The sequence below is a fragment of the Ascaphus truei genome, chromosome 12 (assembly GCF_040206685.1).
Source record: "Ascaphus truei isolate aAscTru1 chromosome 12, aAscTru1.hap1, whole genome shotgun sequence".
Classification (NCBI taxonomy): domain Eukaryota; kingdom Metazoa; phylum Chordata; class Amphibia; order Anura; family Ascaphidae; genus Ascaphus; species Ascaphus truei.
This window is the reverse complement of record NC_134494.1, coordinates 39,382,736-39,402,884: the sequence shown is the minus strand read 5'-3', so window position 1 is coordinate 39,402,884 and position 20,149 is coordinate 39,382,736. Positions and strand designations below refer to the sequence as shown.

The 20,149-nt window shown below is 42.1% G+C and overlaps 1 protein-coding gene across 2 annotated transcripts in view; it reads right to left on the bottom strand.

Annotated features, from left to right (window-relative positions):
* Nucleotides 1-20,149, bottom strand: part of SYT9 (synaptotagmin 9) — a 100,639-nt gene that overhangs the window by 72,101 nt on the left and 8,389 nt on the right. For both annotated transcript variants that reach the window (XR_012787608.1, XM_075567378.1), the window contains exon 2: nt 6,511-6,853. Coding sequence is in view for 1 of the 2 variants with exons in the window: in XM_075567378.1 (XP_075423493.1) it covers nt 6,511-6,853 (343 nt within the window). In the remaining variant the exon portion in view is untranslated. The remainder of the gene's footprint in view (nt 1-6,510; nt 6,854-20,149) is intronic.

The window sequence follows — 20,149 nt, the reverse complement described above, 5'->3', positions numbered from 1 at the left end:
ATCACTATCACATTCTACATTATCACTATCACATTCTATCACTATCACATTCTATCACTATCATATTCTACACTATCACTATCACATTATATCACTATCACATTCTACACTATCACATTATATTACTATCACATTCTACACTATCACATTCTACATTATCACATTCTATCACTATCACATTCTATTACTATGACTATGACATTATTCAGTCTCACTATCACATTAAACAGTATCACTATCACATTCTATCACTATCACATTCTATTACTATGACTATCACATTATTTAGTCTCACTATTACATTACACAGTATCACTATCACATTCTATCACTATCACATTCTATCACTATCACATTCTATCACTATCACTATCACATTCTATCACTATCACATTCTATCACGATCACATTACATCACTATGACTATCACATTATACAGTATCACTATCACATTCTACAGTATCACTATCACATTATACAGTATCACTATGACATTATACAGTATCACTATCACATTCTATCACATTCTATCACATTCTATCACTATCACATTCTATCACTATCACATTCTATCACTATCACGATCACATTCTATCACTATGACTATACAGTATCACTATCACATTCTACAGTATCACTATCACATTATACAGTATCACTATGACATTATACAGTATCACTATCACATTCTATCAAATTCTATCCCTATCACATTCTATCACTATCACTATCACATTCTATCACTATCACATTCTATCACGATCACATTATATCACTATGACTATCACATTATACAGTATCACTATCACATTCTACAGTATCACTATCACATTAAACAGTATCACTATCACATTCTATCACTATCACATTCTATTACTATGACTATCACATTATTTAGTCTCACTATTACATTACACAGTATCACTATCACATTCTATCACTATCACATTCTATCACTATCACATTCTATCACTATCACTATCACATTCTATCACTATCACATTCTATCACGATCACATTACATCACTATGACTATCACATTATACAGTATCACTATCACATTCTACAGTATCACTATCACATTCTAACACTATCACATTCTATCACTATCACATTCTATCACTATCACGATCACATTCTATCACTATGACTATACAGTATCACTATCACATTCTACAGTATCACTATGACATTATACAGTATCACTATGACATTATACAGTATCACTATCACATTCTATCAAATTCTATCCCTATCACATTCTATCACTATCACTATCACATTCTATCACTATCACATTCTATCACGATCACATTATATCACTATGACTATCACATTATACAGTATCACTATCACATTCTACAGTATCACTATCACATTATACAGTATCACTATCACATTCTACAGTATCACTATCACATTATACAGTATCACTATCACATTATACAGTATCACTATCACATTCTATCAAATTCTATCCCTATCACATTCTATCACTATCACATTCTATCACGATAACATTATATCACTATGACTATCACATTCTACAGTATCACTATCACATTATACAGTATCACTATCACATTCTACAGTATCACTATCACATTATACAGTATCACTATCACATTATACAGTATCACTATCACATTCTATCAAATTCTATCCCTATCACATTCTATCACTATCACATTCTATCACGATAACATTATATCACTATGACTATCACATTATACAGTATCACTATCACATTCTACAGTATCACTATGACATTATTCAGTCTCACTATCACATTAAACAGTATCACTATCACATTCTATCACTATCACATTCTATTACTATGACTATCACATTATTTAGTCTCACTATTACATTACACAGTATCACTATCACATTCTATCACTATCACATTCTATCACTATCACATTCTATCACTATCACTATCACATTCTATCACTATCACATTCTATCACGATCACATTACATCACTATGACTATCACATTATACAGTATCACTATCACATTCTACAGTATCACTATCACATTATACAGTATCACTATGACATTATACAGTATCACTATCACATTCTATCACATTCTATCACATTCTATCACTATCACATTCTATCACTACCACATTCTATCATTATCACTATCACATTCTATCACTATCACATTCTACAGTATCACTATCACATTCTAACACTATCACATTCTATCACTATCACATTCTATCACTATCACGATCACATTCTATCACTATGACTATACAGTATCACTATCACATTCTACAGTATCACTATCACATTATACAGTATCACTATGACATTATACAGTATCACTATCACATTCTATCAAATTCTATCCCTATCACATTCTATCACTATCACTATCACATTCTATCACTATCACATTCTATCACGATCACATTATATCACTATGACTATCACATTATACAGTATCACTATCACATTCTACAGTATCACTATCACATTAAACAGTATCACTATCACATTCTATCACTATCACATTCTATTACTATGACTATCACATTATTTAGTCTCACTATTACATTACACAGTATCACTATCACATTCTATCACTATCACATTCTATCACTATCACATTCTATCACTATCACTATCACATTCTATCACTATCACATTCTATCACGATCACATTACATCACTATGACTATCACATTATACAGTATCACTATCACATTCTACAGTATCACTATCACATTCTAACACTATCACATTCTATCACTATCACATTCTATCACTATCACGATCACATTCTATCACTATGACTATACAGTATCACTATCACATTCTACAGTATCACTATGACATTATACAGTATCACTATGACATTATACAGTATCACTATCACATTCTATCAAATTCTATCCCTATCACATTCTATCACTATCACTATCACATTCTATCACTATCACATTCTATCACGATCACATTATATCACTATGACTATCACATTATACAGTATCACTATCACATTCTACAGTATCACTATCACATTATACAGTATCACTATCACATTCTACAGTATCACTATCACATTATACAGTATCACTATCACATTATACAGTATCACTATCACATTCTATCAAATTCTATCCCTATCACATTCTATCACTATCACATTCTATCACGATAACATTATATCACTATGACTATCACATTCTACAGTATCACTATCACATTATACAGTATCACTATCACATTCTACAGTATCACTATCACATTATACAGTATCACTATCACATTATACAGTATCACTATCACATTCTATCAAATTCTATCCCTATCACATTCTATCACTATCACATTCTATCACGATAACATTATATCACTATGACTATCACATTATACAGTATCACTATCACATTCTACAGTATCACTATGACATTATACAGTATCACTATCACATTCTATCACTATCACATTCTATCACTATCACATTCTATCACTATCACATTCTATCACTATCACATGCTACAGTATCACTATCACATTCTATCACTATCACATTCCATCACTATCACTATCACATTCCATCACTATCACGATCACATTATATCACTATGACTATCACATTATACAGTATCACTATCACATTCTACAGTATCACTATCACCAGTGGTCGACAAATCACCCAAAAATCTACTCGCCGGACAAAAAAATCTACTCGCCACCTAGTACCACACGTGTGCTGCTTGGGCCAATAGGAGCTCGCCACGATGTTAAATCCACTCACCCGTGGCGAGCAAATGTATAGGTTTGTCGAACACTGACTATCACATTATACAGTATCACTATCACATTCTATCACTATCACATTATATCACTATCACATTATATCACCATGACTATCACATTCTACACTATCACTATCACATCCTATCACTATCTTATTCTATCACTATCACATTCTATCACTATCTTATTTTATCACTATCACATTATATCACTATGACTATCACATTCTATCACTATCACATTCTATCACTATGTTATTGTATCACTATCACTCTCCTATTTTATCACGATCCTCTTCTTCAGAGCTTGGTTGAAACTCACTTTTTTTTGCAATTCATTATTTCAGTAACCTTAGCAACACTGCAAAAGACAAAGGCTTTTGTGCCGCACTCTTACTGTACTGCACCAGCGCTTCTCACTCCAGTCCTCAACACCCTCCAACAGATCACACTTTCAGGATACCCCAGCTTCAGCACAGGTCATTGACTGAGCCACTGATTAAGCCACCTGTGCTGAAACAGGCACTGATTGAGCCACCTGTGCTGACGCAGGGATATCCTGAAGACCTGCGCTGTTGGGGGTGCTTGAGGCCTGGAGTTGAGCGTCCCTTTACTGGACCACATGTGCACGCACATTTACTAAGGACGGGCGTGTCGAAGGCTTCAGAATCCTATATTTGCAAATTGGACTTTCAATTTGAATTCCGGGCCGAGCGTTTTGAGAATTCGACGTTCGATTCGAGTCAGAACCGAGTTTTGAAACCCAGCAAAAATTGAGCAAAAACCAAAAAAGGCTGATTATTTAAATCGTTTTTTTTTTTTTTTAAAGGATTTTTAATTTTTTGCCGTTTTCTTTTGGTAAATAAAAAATAATACACTTGTGTGAGCACATCCACACGTCTCAGACAGATCTGCAACTCTGTCTTTCCCCGTTATCACTTAGCAAACAGTTCTTCCATGGCCGCCAGGGAATCTGGGTAATGATATGCAAATAAGCACAGTGTCACTCTTTACTTCTTATCCATTTTAACATGGACCCCTACAAGCTCGTGCCCACCGTATTACATAGCTTTCCAGCACAGCCTGGGTTTACAGTAAGAAGTGCAGTCAGTAGCCCTGCTCACAGACAGCTGATTTGACCTTTTGGATGTCATCAGTGCGACATTGGCTGCTGGCTCTGCAATGCGAACTTGGTACATGGGGATAACCAGACAGTAAAATAGTCAAACTTTTCAAAAAGCTTGCAAATTATTGCACACAAAATTGGCCAACATTCGGAAGAAAGTTCCATTTGTTTCATTTGATAAAAATCCCAAAACATGAACATATATTTTTTTTTAATGAACAGTACCTCAGACAGACAGAAAATATACAATACTTCATATATCATCTCCGGTTTCTATTTCTGTCGTACCCGACGCACAATCCCGAGGTTCGAAAGCGGCGAAACCAACTATTTGTGTGTGTGTAACGGAAATGGAATTGAAGTGAGTCGGAATCCATGGTGTCTTGTTTGTGTCCATTTTGTTTCTCCGCGCTCTGTTCGGACTGAACTGAGAAAGATTGTGTAATATAAGAACTCCCTTCATGGAAACAATGTACTTTGTAGAAAAGTTAGGGCAAGTGAATTGTTCCTGAAGCTTATTTCTCACTGCCGCTAAAATAATAAATGATATTTGGAACTGCAAAGGAACCGGTGTCGAGCCAATAATTATTGGATCAAAGAATCTGTATTTTCACACACTGGATACATGTTCCTTTTCATGTAATAAAAATAATAAAAGCTATCACCGTCCCTATTACTCCTACCTCCTTTACTGTATGGAAGAAAGGACCTACACAGCTAGCCAACCTTCTGTGCCTGTTCTTTTCTACACATCACTGCTGACCCTATATTGCATAATCAATCCCAATATATTGCAGTTTGATACTTACAATCAGTACCTAGGCGGTAAGAATGGACGCTTTCCTTTTTTGAAACATTTTATTTTACATTTTGTTAATACGTAGGATTGAAGCAGGGGCGTCTCTGCAGCTGAACCACATACATTTCAGCCCCCGGGAACTCATTTCAGCCCCTGATATACTTACCTCCTTAGGGGGTGCCGGTATCCCCTGCTCAGGTCTAAAGGTTACCGATCACATGTGCCAATAGGAAGCCGCCTATGATGCCATGGCTTCCTGTTCGCCCTTGTGATAGGACATCTAAACCTGAGCAGGAGATACCGCACCCTCTCAGGAAGCAGGGAATTAATGAGGTTCACTCGGGAGACCCCCTGCCTCCTACCTCGAGGAGGGTTGTGAACATAATCTCGGGGAAATGTTTTATTTCTTCTGGCGGGGGGGGGGGGGGGGTTCCTCCTTAGTGCTTGCATAAGGGGGGCACATACCCTAGGGATGGGCCTGATTACCATACAGCGCTGTGTGCAGATATGCTGGGAGAGGGAGTGGCTCAGTGAGTAAAGACACTGACTGGCATTGAGCGTCAGGGAGGCCTGGTTCAATTCCATGTGTCGGCTCCTTGTGACCTTGGGCAAGTCACTTTATCTCCCTGTGCCCCAGGCACCAAAAACATAGATTGTAAGCTCCACGGGGCAGGGACTGTGCCTGCAAAATGTCTCTGTAAAGCGCTACATAAAACTAGCAGCGCTATACAAGAACATACTATTATTATTATTATTATTATATGCTGAAATCTAAGAATAAAAGTCAGAAGTAGAATAGATACTGACCGAGCAGAGGAAGTTGGGTCTGTGATTTGGCGATGCATCCGAACATTATGGACACAGTTTTCCTTGGTACCCGTCTTGGCTTCTAACGGAATATCGGGGGAAGTGTGACTGATCTTCATCGAGGATTCTGGGAAAATTGAGGGTTGTCCCAGGAAGTTGTCACTGTAGTCATGCTCATTGGTGTCACTGTCCGTGTAGTTCAGGTGCTCGTGTTCTTTGCTCACTTTGAAGCCACGTTCACGCCACGGAATCCAGCAAAGTTTCCAAGACACAAAAAGAGAGACGCCAAAAAGTGCAAGTCCGCAGGCTGTGACCAGTAAGGAGAGCAAGCTTATTGAAATGTCTGCAATGAGAAGGATACAAGTTAAAGACCAGCATCCACGGCTATACAGAGACCACCACAAGTATTCCATCCATGGCTATACAGAAGGTATTTATGAGACTATTTTCAGCATATCGCCATTTTTATCTTGGCATTATTAAAACATTTTTATTACTGTTCTTAACTTCCTAAAAATACGGTTTAATCATGAAGATATTCATAATCTTGCTCTACTTTCTCTGCGTTTTTTACTCCACACTGGTTTTGCATTTTCTTGCATTTTTTGTTAGGAGACTAATTTGTGGTAAGGGCTATTTAAATACAACAAAATAAAATTAATATAAATAAATCTCTTGTATAATTAGATTAAAAGCTAAAAGTCACTGTGCACTGCAAGAAAAGCATTATTAAAGCTGCAGACCCAGCAATATCCTACATGTGTGTATTTAAAAGAAATCAGTTCTGTACTATGAGAAATACTTGTAGCATTTTCTTTAAACAATGCTGAATAACATTTTTAATGTATTATAATGTAACAAAGCATTTTTGTGTGTCTATAGCAACCATTTACAAAGTGACATCCCCTTCCTCTTCTGAAACAGGCTCTGGCACACCCCTTTTTGAGCCCTGCCCTCTCTCTAGCAGTGCACCAATTGTATCTAGTGAATGCCTGGTCACATGATCTTCCCACAGAACGTTGTCCTATTAATATGCAAATACATTCCACTGACTGCAAAATACTCCTCTGCAGCCATTTAGTGAACCCCCGAGTCGAATCTTCGCCGATCGATCACAGGAGAACGGATCGATCGGCAACTTGGCTAATTACTTATCATTGTGTTGATTGTATTGATGCACATATTAAAGGGGAAAAATACAATAAAAAAAACGGCAGCTTGAACTGCTGCTTTAAAGTCTGGCATCAGCAAAAGAAATGCAGTATTTACATAGAGAAGTGATTATACAGTGACAGACAGCGAAGAACTCTGCCAATGTGTAACCCCCACCCAAAGCTTATAAACTGCGGGGATGTGGGAGAGGGAAACCCTCACCCAAGGCTGCCAGGCTGCCACATCTCTGCAGATAGCACTAAATGATACATTAAAAATCAATCAAGTACAAGCAAATATTGGTTTAACAGTGGAAGATACATTGTATAATACTATGCAGTGTATAAATGATCAGCATCGATGGGCTGCTGGAATAACGGAAATAGTTTATGCAGCACAGTGATGATCAAGGCGGACACATGAATAAGATATTTGGTGTTCACATGTGACAAAGTGGGAAGTGAATCAGGTTCTCAGATACATTCCTATGTGAGGTGTTAGTTGGGTTGTCATAGTTACCGGATACATTTACAGATGCACAAGTATTTTATCCCATTGCCATAGTAGCCAAGAATGACTGTGAGATCTCTGCTAGGGGCTCCAACCTCAGTATGATCCAATTAGCAACATTGCCTGGGTGCTTTTTTACATGATACATTGCTCTGCTGAATTAATGTATGTTTGACTTCCTGCACTTTCAAACAACCATCATCTTGTACTTTGTGTTTCCATTTATCCAATACTACCGGCTATTTGAAGAAGCCCCAGCTTCATTCTATCGTGACCGACAATTTTCTACCTAACGATGCAGCGGCCGTTATTTTAACAAATCACGCGGTGTACACCTCGGAATACCCATGTCATGGCGCGGGGTTTCTTCCAACCGTACCGCCTTAAGACGCGAGTGCAGGCGAGTGCAGAATATGGCATTTTAGTGTTGTGGCTATTAAACACCTGAAATTGACACAGTAGCACGGTACTGTACACATTGCAATTCATTCATTTCATTGCATTTAATTGCACACAAGCTGTGAAATTCAAACAAAGCAACCGCAATAAACACGTGTGCCTGGGGCGACTGGCCGCGTTCATGCCGCGCGGAGTACAGCAGCGCGCACGAAAACGGCGCCGGGATGCCTTAAAATAACGGCCGCTGCATCTGTACCTACTTATCTGAACATAATGAAAGGACAATGTCTACCTACTTTGCATTTGTTTTCTGCAAAGTGTTTATTTTCTGCATTGTAACTATTTTCTTTTTCCACTGTTTTCCTTTTGTTCGCCATCCAGGTGTTTCTCTCCTCCCCCCCCCCCCCCCCCCCGCCCCCCAATGTTTTCAGCTACTCAGTATCGTTCCCCTGTTAGTGCTGTACAATGCTTACAGATGGCAGCATGGAAACCCACGATTCCTTTCCTGGGACTTCAATGTAAACATTAGAATACATGTGAATGTCATCATGTACGGTAGTAAAGTAGACTCTTCAAGTCCTGAAATGTTACTAAAAAGAACCATATTTGAAAGTGTCTACTTTACTACTGAACATGACGAAATTCAAACCTATTCCGATGTTTACATTGAAGTCCCAGGCAAATAGTTCCTTACCTGCATTTAGTGCAGTACTGCAGCTGCACACGCAGTGTGATGATATCTACATTATGAATCCTTCACGTTGGTAAAGACCTGGAAGCATACTTACTACTGTCTGTGATCGAGCTTCTTACAAAGAACATTTGCTTCTGCACAATTATTTCACCGAATATTCCTACTTATTTATTTACTGACGCTTTTGCAGTGCTAAGTATATTACTTACTGTTCTTGGAAGGACCGAGCACCTAGTAAGGTCCCAAACCGCACATCGGCGTGCAGGTAGCGTGGGTGGAATAGCTGTCGATCACCGTAGGAGCTTCCCGAGGCATGCCCCACAATGCCTTGCAGCGGCTGATGCAAAGGACTGTGGGGGAAGGCTTTGGAAGCTCTGGCAGTAATTGATAAGCGTACCAACCACAGGGAGGGGCAGTTTGGGACTTTAGGAAGCACATAGTCACTCCTCTGACTCAGCAACCCACGAGATCCACCATTACATATATTTTTTGGCGAACCCCTGGGAGAGACCTCATGAAACCACGGTTGGGAAAGATGGATGTAAGATGATAGCTTTATTATGTGCCTTCATTGCCTTTCTTGGTTTTGGCACGTTAGCGTTGTCACTAAAACTTGCTGTATGTTATGGTGGGTGAAAAAGGCAACAAAAAAACTCCACCGTTTAGCATATAGCCAATAAAGAATATCACTTGTGAGCACATTCACATGCCTTAGGCAGGTCTGCAACCCTGCCTTTCAACCATTATCACCTAGCATACAGTGCTCCCACTGCAGCAAGGGATTCTGGGAAATGACATGCAAATGAGCACGTGTCACCTTTTGACTAAAAAGCCATTTACACAGAGCCCATATAAGCAAATGCAACACTGTTCACACCGCTTTTAAGCACCGCATGGGATATACAAAGCCAATAAAACCACTCACAGACATGTTTCAACCTTGATAGGCATCATCAGTGTGAGGTTGGTTGTACTGGCTTTGCCTATCCCATGCTGTGCTTAAAAGCTGTGTGAACAGCGTTGCATTTGCTTATATGGGCTCCATCAGAGAGATAGTAGGATCATTAGGAGTGGCCAAATCAACAGCTTGGTACATTCTGAGAAAAAAAGAATGCACTGCAACACAAAAAGGCTTGAACGTCCACGGAAGACAACAGTGGTGGATGATTGTAGGATCCTTTCCATGGTAAAGAAAAACCCCTTCACAACATCCAGCCAAGTGAAGAACACTCTCCAGGAGGTAGGCATATCATTATCCAAGTCTACCATAAAGAGAAAACTTCACGAGAGCAAATACAGAGGGTTCACCACAAGGTGCAAACCATTCTTAAGCCTCAAGAATAGAAAGGCCAGATTAGACTTTGACAAACAATATCTAAAAAAGCCAGCCCAGTTCTGGAACAGCATTCTTTGGACAGATGAAACTAAGATCAACCTGTACCAGAATGATGGGAAGAAAAAAGTATGGAGAAGACTTGGAATGGCTCATGATCCGAAGCATACTACATCACCTGTAAAACACGGTGGAGGCAGTGTGATAGCATGGGCATGCATGGCTTACAATGGCACTGGGTCACTAGTGTTTATTGATGATGTGACAGAAGACAGAAGTAGCCGGATGAATTCTGAAGTGTATATGGAAATATTGTCTGCTCAGATTCAGCCAAATTCAGCAAAGTTGATTGGACGGCGCTTCACTTTACAGATGGACAATAACCCAAAACATACTGTGAAAGCAACCCAAGAGTTTTTTAAGGCAAGGAAGTGGAATATTCTGCAATGGCCGAGTCAATCACCTCATCTCAACCCGATCGAGCATACATTTCACTTGCTGAAGACAAAACTTAAGGCAGAAAGACCCACGAACAAACAACAACTGAAGACAGCTGTCCAATTACATTTGAGCCCCTGAAATTAGGGGACTGTGTATGAAAATGGTTGCAATTCCTAAACGTTTCATACGATATTTTTGTTCAACCCCTTGAATTAAAGCTGAAAGTCTGCCCTTCTATTGCATCTCAGTTGTTTCATTTCAAATCCATTGTGGTGGCATACAGAGCCAAAACTATGAAAATTGTGTCAGTGTCCAATTATTTCCAGACCCAACTGTATATATATTATATTATATATATATATATATATATATATATATATATATATATATATATATATATATATATGTAACACATATCCCCCCCCCCCCAGACATAGATGCTATATCTAGGGTGTGTGAGGGCTGGCTACATGTTCTTGAGTGGTGCGTACCTGCCGGTAACAGGAGGGCCTGAGCTTCCCGCGTAGATGTTGGGGACACAGGACCAGGCTTCTGGGGTAGTTGCCTCATTCTTTAGTGGTGGTGCAGCGCCTCCATCCTCTATAACTTTCCAGGGATATGGGGTAGGACCCTTATAGAAGAAATAACCCTGGTCCCAGGGTGGATGCTCCAGAATCACACACAGTCTCTGGTGAAATCAGCAATGTCTCTTTATTGTCTCTAGCTAGCACACAGCAGCCTTGGCAGCACACAGCAGCAGCAGCACACAAGGCACTCCAAAGGTGTACAGGCCTTCTCCTCTCCTCTCCTTTCCTCCAAGATGCACCCCAGCAGGATGGTATGTGAGGGGCCTCAATACCCCAATGCCCACCTCAGAGGGTATCCTCTGGGTGGGGGTAGATACTCCCCATCACCCCCTCATCAGGGTGGGGGGCATTGGTCCACCGGAGCTCTGCTCACTCTCCAAACTAATAGGCCAGAGTTCTCTCTCTCTCTCTCCTGCTCCCAGGACAGAGCTTGACCTACTCCTCTCCTCCAACTCCCAGGACAGACTCGAACTAGAATGACTGTCACTCATAGGAACTGGCTACTAAATAGAGTCAGCCCCACCCCTCATGATGTCAGCAGGACCTCCCCTCTCTCTCATGCCTGCAGCAGAGTCAGGGGCCTGCATCTATCACTCAGGGCAGGGCGTGAAGGGGGGAAAACCCATGATTACTACTGGCGCCTGCCCTTAACAGGACTTACCACAGTAGTAGAAAGATATATAGCCAGTTCTGTTTACAGGGGGCTACATATATATATATATATATACAGTGGTTGACAAATCACCAAAAAATCTACTCGCCACACAAAAAAATCTACTCGCCACCTAGTACCAAACGTGTGCTGCTTGGGCCAATATTTACTCGCCCGGGGGTTATATCCACTCGCCCGGGGCGAGCAAATGTATAGGTTTGTCGAACACTGTATATATATATATATATATATATATATATATATATATATATATATATATATATATATATATATGTAGCCCCCTGTAAACAGAACAGAATATATATATACAGTGGTCGACAAATGACCGTTCAGGTCACAGGTGGTAACAGGACTTACCACAGTAGGAGAAAGATATATAGCCCGTTCTGTTTACAGGGGGCTACATATATATATATATATATATATATATATATATATATATATATATATATGACGTGGTGGGTTCTGGGGTTAGAGCTTGCTGGGGTTGTGCGTTTGTTAGACCAATAGTTACACTTTAGTTCCAGAGGGATGTGCAGCATATTAAAATCAAAGGGATTACATTCAAAAGGCCTAATGTGCACTGCATGTTTTCATTTTACTTGGTATAAAAAAGGGTTCTGAATAATGCCAGAAGTTAGGCATGAAATGTCCCTTGTTTAAAAAGGTTACATCGTATTATTAACATCTGTTCTTTGTCTTACTGTTACCATTTCTCCATTGGAACAGTACCACTGTAGTTTAAAAAAAAAACTATTGAAACTTCTGAAAAATGTATTCTTTGTGCAGAAGATAGTGTACAAGCAAATAGGTAAAATTGGATGATGAAAGCTGGCACCAGGATAAAGGATATCTTACAGCACTTTGAATGACAAGACAAATACAATGAAGACTAAAAAAGGTCTTACATAGGGCTCCCACCAGTTCTGAAGAGTGGGATACTTGCTCAGATAAGATTATTTCCAAATTTGATAAGAAAGGGCTAATACAATTATGTTATTTAACCAGATTAAAGAAAAGAACACGGCAGGACTAGATGTTCTCAATTCTATAGGAGATGTATGAAAGGATGCTGAAATATCGCAGACTTCAATCAATATCAATGGGGCTAGCATAACAGCCGGAAAGACTATTAACCCTCGAATGCACGGTGGCATGTTGCAGAACAGTCCAGAACTGAAGGGGTTAAAGACAGTGGATCAAAACAGTAAAAGTAGCACAATACGCCTTGCTTAATGTGCCCTGCGCTAGAGGGTTACCGCAAATATTTAAATGCATACTTTATAGATAAAATGATCTATTCATGTGCCTAGCATTTTCATTTGAGCACAATAGCAGCAGTATAATTTGAAGGCAGGGTAAAAATCCCAAACCTCCCCTCCCCCCCCCCCCCCCCCCCCAAAACTCCATTATTTATTTATTTTTAAAGCATACTGAAATTATCATTATTTAAAGGAAGTGGAACAAGGAGACGCCCCGTTACCAGTGACGGATTTCCCATGAAGCCCGGGCCGGCAAAATTTGGGGGGCGGCAAAATTGTCCGCCCCCATATAAATTTGCCGCGCTCTCGGGCCTGATGGGAAGGCCCTTACACGTGGCGGCCGCCTCCTTGCTGCCGCCCTTCTTCTCCCTCCGAATCACAGCATCAAATTACATCATGACGTCGCGTTACCATGGCAACGCGACACCGTGCGACGTCACGTTGGTGACGTCCGCGGCATCATTTGACGCTGCGATTCAGGAGGAGAAGGGCGGAAGCGAGGAGGCGGTCACCACGTGTAAGTACCATGGGACGGAGGAATTTGCAATCCGCCACTGCCCGTTGACACTTTGTTGATGGTAGCAGTTCCAGGTATCATACGTTAGACATCAATGTAATTTTACGTGTCACCTCTCCATAGATGACAGAACGATACATTATAACTACATTATTTGGCAGCATTGATAACATCAATACAATACTGATAAAGAAACTCAGTCTCAACTGAAAACTCTTTTTCACATGCCCCTTTGTATCACCAATTGCACGGTCCCCTCACAGGTAGAGCTGTGCAAAGTTTGGGGGCGAATTTGGATCCGAAGTGGATCGGCCGGTTCCATTGGCCCGTGGATTTATCTCAAAAAGGGTGATTCGCGTTTAGTCTCAAGTTGAATATATAGCCCCTCCAAATAACATAGGGAGGGACACGTGCTCAAAAAGGCGCATACCTGAAGGTACCTGGGAGATGTTCTAATGATATGTGCAAGGTATATTTAAATGAATCTAACCGCCTTCCTCAAAAAATATTTCCATAAGACCAATATTGACAAGTATAAGGCTGAGTCCCCGCTGGCGTTGAGCTCGCTTGGCGCTTGGTGCTTGGCGCGCTTACCTTCCTCTATGTGAATCAGCACATCCCCTCTCCCGCTGTGCTCGCGCGCTCATGCGCGTGCACACACGCTCTCCCAAGCGTTCTGCTTGGGGAGACAAGGGAGAGATACTTTGGTGCTGAGAGCAGGGTCACATGACCCTGCTCTGACAAATGGGAAGAGAGAGGGGGCGTGTTCTACTCTCCTGTCACACACACACTGAATTCAGCAGAGAGAAGTGGAAAGGAGGGAGGGGGAGGGCAAACGGACTGAGAGGGGGGGTAAACGGACAGAGGGGGGGGGCAAACGGACAGAGGGGGGGGGGCAAACGGACAGAGGGGGGGGGCAAACGGACAGAGGGGGGGGGCAAACGGACAGAGGGGGGGGGCAAACGGACAGAGGGGGGGCAAACGGACAGAGGGGGGGCAAACGGACAGAGGGGGGGCAAACGGACACAGAGGGGCCAAACGGACAGAGGGGGAGGGGCAAACTGAGTGCTGCTGTTGGTGGAGGGGGCAAACAGAGTGGTGTGGTTGGGGAGAAGGGAGAGAGGGGGGAGAGAGAAATAGAGGGGGGAAAGAGAAATAGAGGGGGGGAGAGAGAGGGGGAGGGGGGAGAGAGAGGGGGAGAGGGGAGAGAGAAGAGAGAGAGAGGGGGGGAGAGAGAAGGGGGGAGAAGGGAGGGAGAGAGAGGGGAGGAGAAGGGAGGGAGAGAGAGAAGGGGGGGGCAGGGGGAGAGGGGGGGTGAAGGGAGGGAGAGAGAGAGAAGGGGGAGAAGGGAGAGAGAGGGGGGGAAAAGGGAGAGAGAGGGGGGGGGGGGAAAGGGGGAGAGAGGGGGGGAGAAGGGGGAGAGAGGGGGGATGAGAGAGAGAGAGAGGGGAAGGGTACTTATTTGGTATATCCCTGTATACCTTTCCTGTCTAAAAAGATGTCCAACCTTTTTGTTGTTGTTGGAAGATATACTGTATATTGTATCTGCCGTCTCTCTCCATAGGTTAATTGCTCTATGGGTGGAATACAGGTTTAAACTGTGAAGGCAAGCATGTGGGTACTTATAAATATATATTGCCATTGCCTACTGTCATTAGGGTGTCAATGAAATTCAATTCTTCACAGGAGAAATCTATTTTGAGCATGGATAGAAGGTGTTAAAACAATTGTTAGCATTGTTCTCCATCTGTTTCCATGCATCACCAATGTGTCTTTCTCTGTGAAAGTTTGTTGCAGGGTTTCTTCTTTCAGATTTGCCCTGACCAGATGGCTTACTGCCGGATTTTGCAACTTGCTCTTGACAACTGATTTTTCAGTCAGGAAAATGTTTTCCTGCTTTGCTATCATACAGTGTGCGCTGCTAACTATATGATGGGCAACATAGACCATGGGTGGGCAGCAGGCAGCCCTGGGGAGCTTCACCCAAACCATTGCCCACACCGGCAGCCCAGTCTCCCAGTGCGGAGATGAGGCAGAGCTCCTCCCTGCTCCCTCAGCTGCTTCATGACTGTGCTCCGATAAATACTGTCCCACTCCTCTCCTGTGCTGATCACTAGTTCCCAGTGTAAGAAGTGGAGCGGGCAGTGTTGACCATCACGCCAGCATTAGGCCTGGTCCCCGCTGGCTACTGCAGCGCCCGCTGCGGCGGACGCTGCAGGGACAAGAGCCCTCCACTCAATGGTGCCGGGCCTGCTGCGAGGGGGGGGGGGCTGCAGCGCTGTGGCGAGAGTTGCGATTGAGAATTGAGAGCAGGACTGGCGACGGAGAGCTAAGCCACGCCCCCCGGCGGTTCAGCCAATGAGGGCGAACCTGCCGGGTGACATCATGGCCGCGCCCCCGTCACTCCCCCGCCACGCCCTCCCCGGTCTCTCTTCCTGCAGCTCACTGCAGACCGGGGAATCGGCTGCACGCGCCGCCAGTCTCGCGGGCGCGCGTGCAGCGGAGGTACTGGGGCCTCAGCCTTATGCAGCTGACCAGACTGGGGAGAAGCTCCTATCCCTTTCTGCGCGTGCGTGTGTGCGTGTGTGTGTGCGTGCGTGCGTGCGTGTGTGCGTGTGTGCGTGCGTGTGTGTAGAAAAACAGAACGATTCCTGCGCTCCTACCAATTAGGCTAAAATAAAATAATAATCTCATGAAAAAGGGTATTTTGTTAAACCCTTTGGCCAAAGCATTTATAAGCCTGCATGCCACGACAAGGCATAACCGTATGCAGGTACCTACACTATATATATGTAATAGTTGTCCCATGGACTGGTGAAAAAGGTGTGAAAGCCCTGAAGGGGTTAAATAAAGCATGAGCTTGTGTGAGTAGTGCAATTAAAATCTGGCTAAAGCCAGTATCATACTTACCTTTGCTATAAAGGTAAACAGGGTGCACAAATTCCCTGATGTGAATATAATAAAACTTACACATATATATCTCTCTGTCAGCCTTACACATTCACCTATCATTCAATGGAGGGCGATGTCCAGACTGACACTGGGGTGTATTATACCTGTACTAATTGGAAAATTGGTAGGGGCTCAGTAACTGCTATGTAAAGCAGATGAGCCAATAAACCTACCCCTATATATATGACAGAGCCTGTTACACAATGTAGGAATATGTGTTAGATGTACGTAAACCAGACAAGGTGTGTTAATTATTGCAGAGTGAGGTACAGTATGCAGAAGAATTCAGTAGTTGTGACCTTGGCTTATTAATACCAGATCATATATGCAAACCAATACAAATAATAAAAAGGCCTGAAAATTGTACCACGGTACAATACAAAGTGTAATATGTATAAAAGCCAATATAAATGTCCTCGGGAGTCCAGGCTGTCTTCTTTAAGGATCAACTACTACCTCTAATGAAGCTGTTGCTACAACAAAATGCGTAAGGAAGGAAGTCATCACACACGCCAAGAGACGTCACTGCGTCATCATGCCCGGAAGTGCGGAAAAGGTACCTATCGAAAGTGGACTGTATTGTATGCGTCTTCAGTTGCCGGAGGACAAGACCTAAAGGTGCTACCATCAGTCCCGGTTTCCGGAAGCACCGTCAGTGTCCCGGAGCGCGGCTCAAAAACATCTGGCGTTTGTGAGTGAGATGATTTTAGATTTGTCCAGTTAATTAAATTGTCGCATTGATTTTATACGGGGAGCGTGCGCTTTCTTTTTTGCATATATGTAGCTTTGTGGATAGCCGCTAAACTCAGCGACCAAAACATCCGTTGCCTAATTAGGTAACACCTCGTTATTTGCCCTGATTTAACAGAGATCTGTGGCTCTGGTTCTAAGTATGAAGCATTTGACACAGTTGTTTCGTTGTACAAGGTTCCACAACGGCCTTCTCCTGAAAGCGCTTAAAGCAAAAGTCTAAGCTGACGTTCCCCCCCCCCCCCCTTTAATATGTGCATCAATACAATCCATGCAATGATAAGTAATTAGCTAAGTTGTCGATCGATCCATTCTCCTGTGATTGATCAGCGAAGATTCAGCTCGGGGGTTCACTAAATGGCTGTCAGTGCAGCAGAAGATTAGCAAAGATGCAAGGTTCTGTGGGGAAGATCATGTGACCAGGCAGTCACTGGATACAATTGGTGCTCTGCTAGGGAGGGGGCAGGGCAAAAAAAAGGGGTGTGCCAGAGCCTGTTTCAGAAGAGGAAGCGGATGTAACTTTGTAAATGGTTGCTATAGAAACAAAAATGCTCTTTACATTATAATACGTAAAAAATGTAATTCAGAGTGGTTTAAAAAAAAAAAAAAAGCTACAAGTATTTTTTCATATTATAGAACTGATTTCTTAAAAAAAAAACACATGTAGGATATTGGTTGGAAGCAGCTTTAAGGACAATTTCCTCCTAAGTTTTTGTTACTAGAGAAAAAAAAGTGAAAAGAAAATGATTTCTAAATCTCTGCACTCAGGCGTGTTTTACCGCCCTTATGGTGAATGTAAGAAGAGGGATTTCGGTTGCTTTTTTAGCTCACTCATTACGTGGCCGTAACAAGCAGCCTATGCTCCGTTTTTAACAAGCAAAACCGCTCATTAATTTAGGCGTTTTTGGTGCATTGCACAGAAATGATGAGAAGATTTGATCAATATCGGTGGACATACGTTAAGAAAAAACTTAAAGCATTTTGCATTCGTTTTAATATTTTGCCCTGTGTTGTTTAAATGGAATCTCATTTCCTTTTTCCACTTGGGTGTTTTTTTCGCCGTGCCTTTATGGGTTTCCTAAATATCTTCATGGATCAGAAATGAAAGTAGGTGAAATCAACTGCAAATATTTAAATCAATAGAAAGACAAGCCAGAGTTATAAAGTATTACCATTGTTTAATATGAGAAAACACTTATAGTATGTGGCGTACATATTAATTGTTCCTCAAGCTTCCTCAGTTGTGCCAAAACCAGTCCTGTCATTATACAATCCTGTATCCCTCGCCATCTGGAAACCAATCACTTTCCTAATCTTTAGCAACTGCTCTCATCTTTAAGTCTCAGGGTCAATATAACAGTGACCTGAATCACAGAAGAACATGTTACAGCAGCTGTAACTCTCTGCAACATGTGATTAAAAACCCCAAGATATAAATCCTTCCACAAATACGTTTATGCGTCTTAGTGCGTGTCCTTGTGATAACCATATTTTGTATGCGTGTATTAATAGTTGATTACTCAAAAACATTTGTTCTTTATCACTTGAACCTCATCTAGAGCAGGGGGGCGCTCAACTCCCCCCCTCAAGCCCCCCTCCTCCACCACCCAACAGGTCAGGTTTTCAGGATATCCCAGCTTCAGCACAAGTGGCTCAAATCAGTCCCTGCTTCAGCACAGGTGGCTCAATCAGAGGCTCAGTCTTTGACTCTGCCACGACTAGCCCCTTTGCTGAAGCAGGGACTGATTGAACCACCTGTGCTGAAGCTGTGATATCCTGAAAACCTGACCTGTTCGGGGGGGGGGGGGGGGGGAGGCTTGAGAACTGGAGTTGAGCGCCCCCCCTGCTCTAGAGTATGCAGTGCGCAAAAACGCTTTGTTAGTGGTCTTGCCGAATGGGTCACGCCTTCAGTCGATGGTGCATATGTACAAAGATTTTTTAATGTGGCAAGGTGACATCGTGCCATCAGAGCAAGGGCCACATTGAGTAAGCAGTGCTTTTCTATCAGCCACTTTCCATGCCAGATAACACTTTGCACCCTCCCCCTCACTCCCCCCCCCCATTCAAGTGCATTCTAAGTGTAAAAATAAATGTGAACGTGTGCCAGCTGTAATACTGGGGTGTGTTTGTTTTACCTGTCATTGCCCTGTGTGTGACACTGTCACACGTTGTCCGGATGCTCAGCATTAGTTCTCAAAAAAAAGTTTTAATCATGTAAAATATAATGTGCGTTTAATAAAGGGGGGTGGGGGTGGGGGGAGAGGGGGTCATTTTAACTGGTTATTCAGTTTAACCATTTTTGACTGTGAAACAAAATTAGAATTTCACCCGCTTTTGACAACAACCGATAAGGAAGGGGTGTTAGTGAA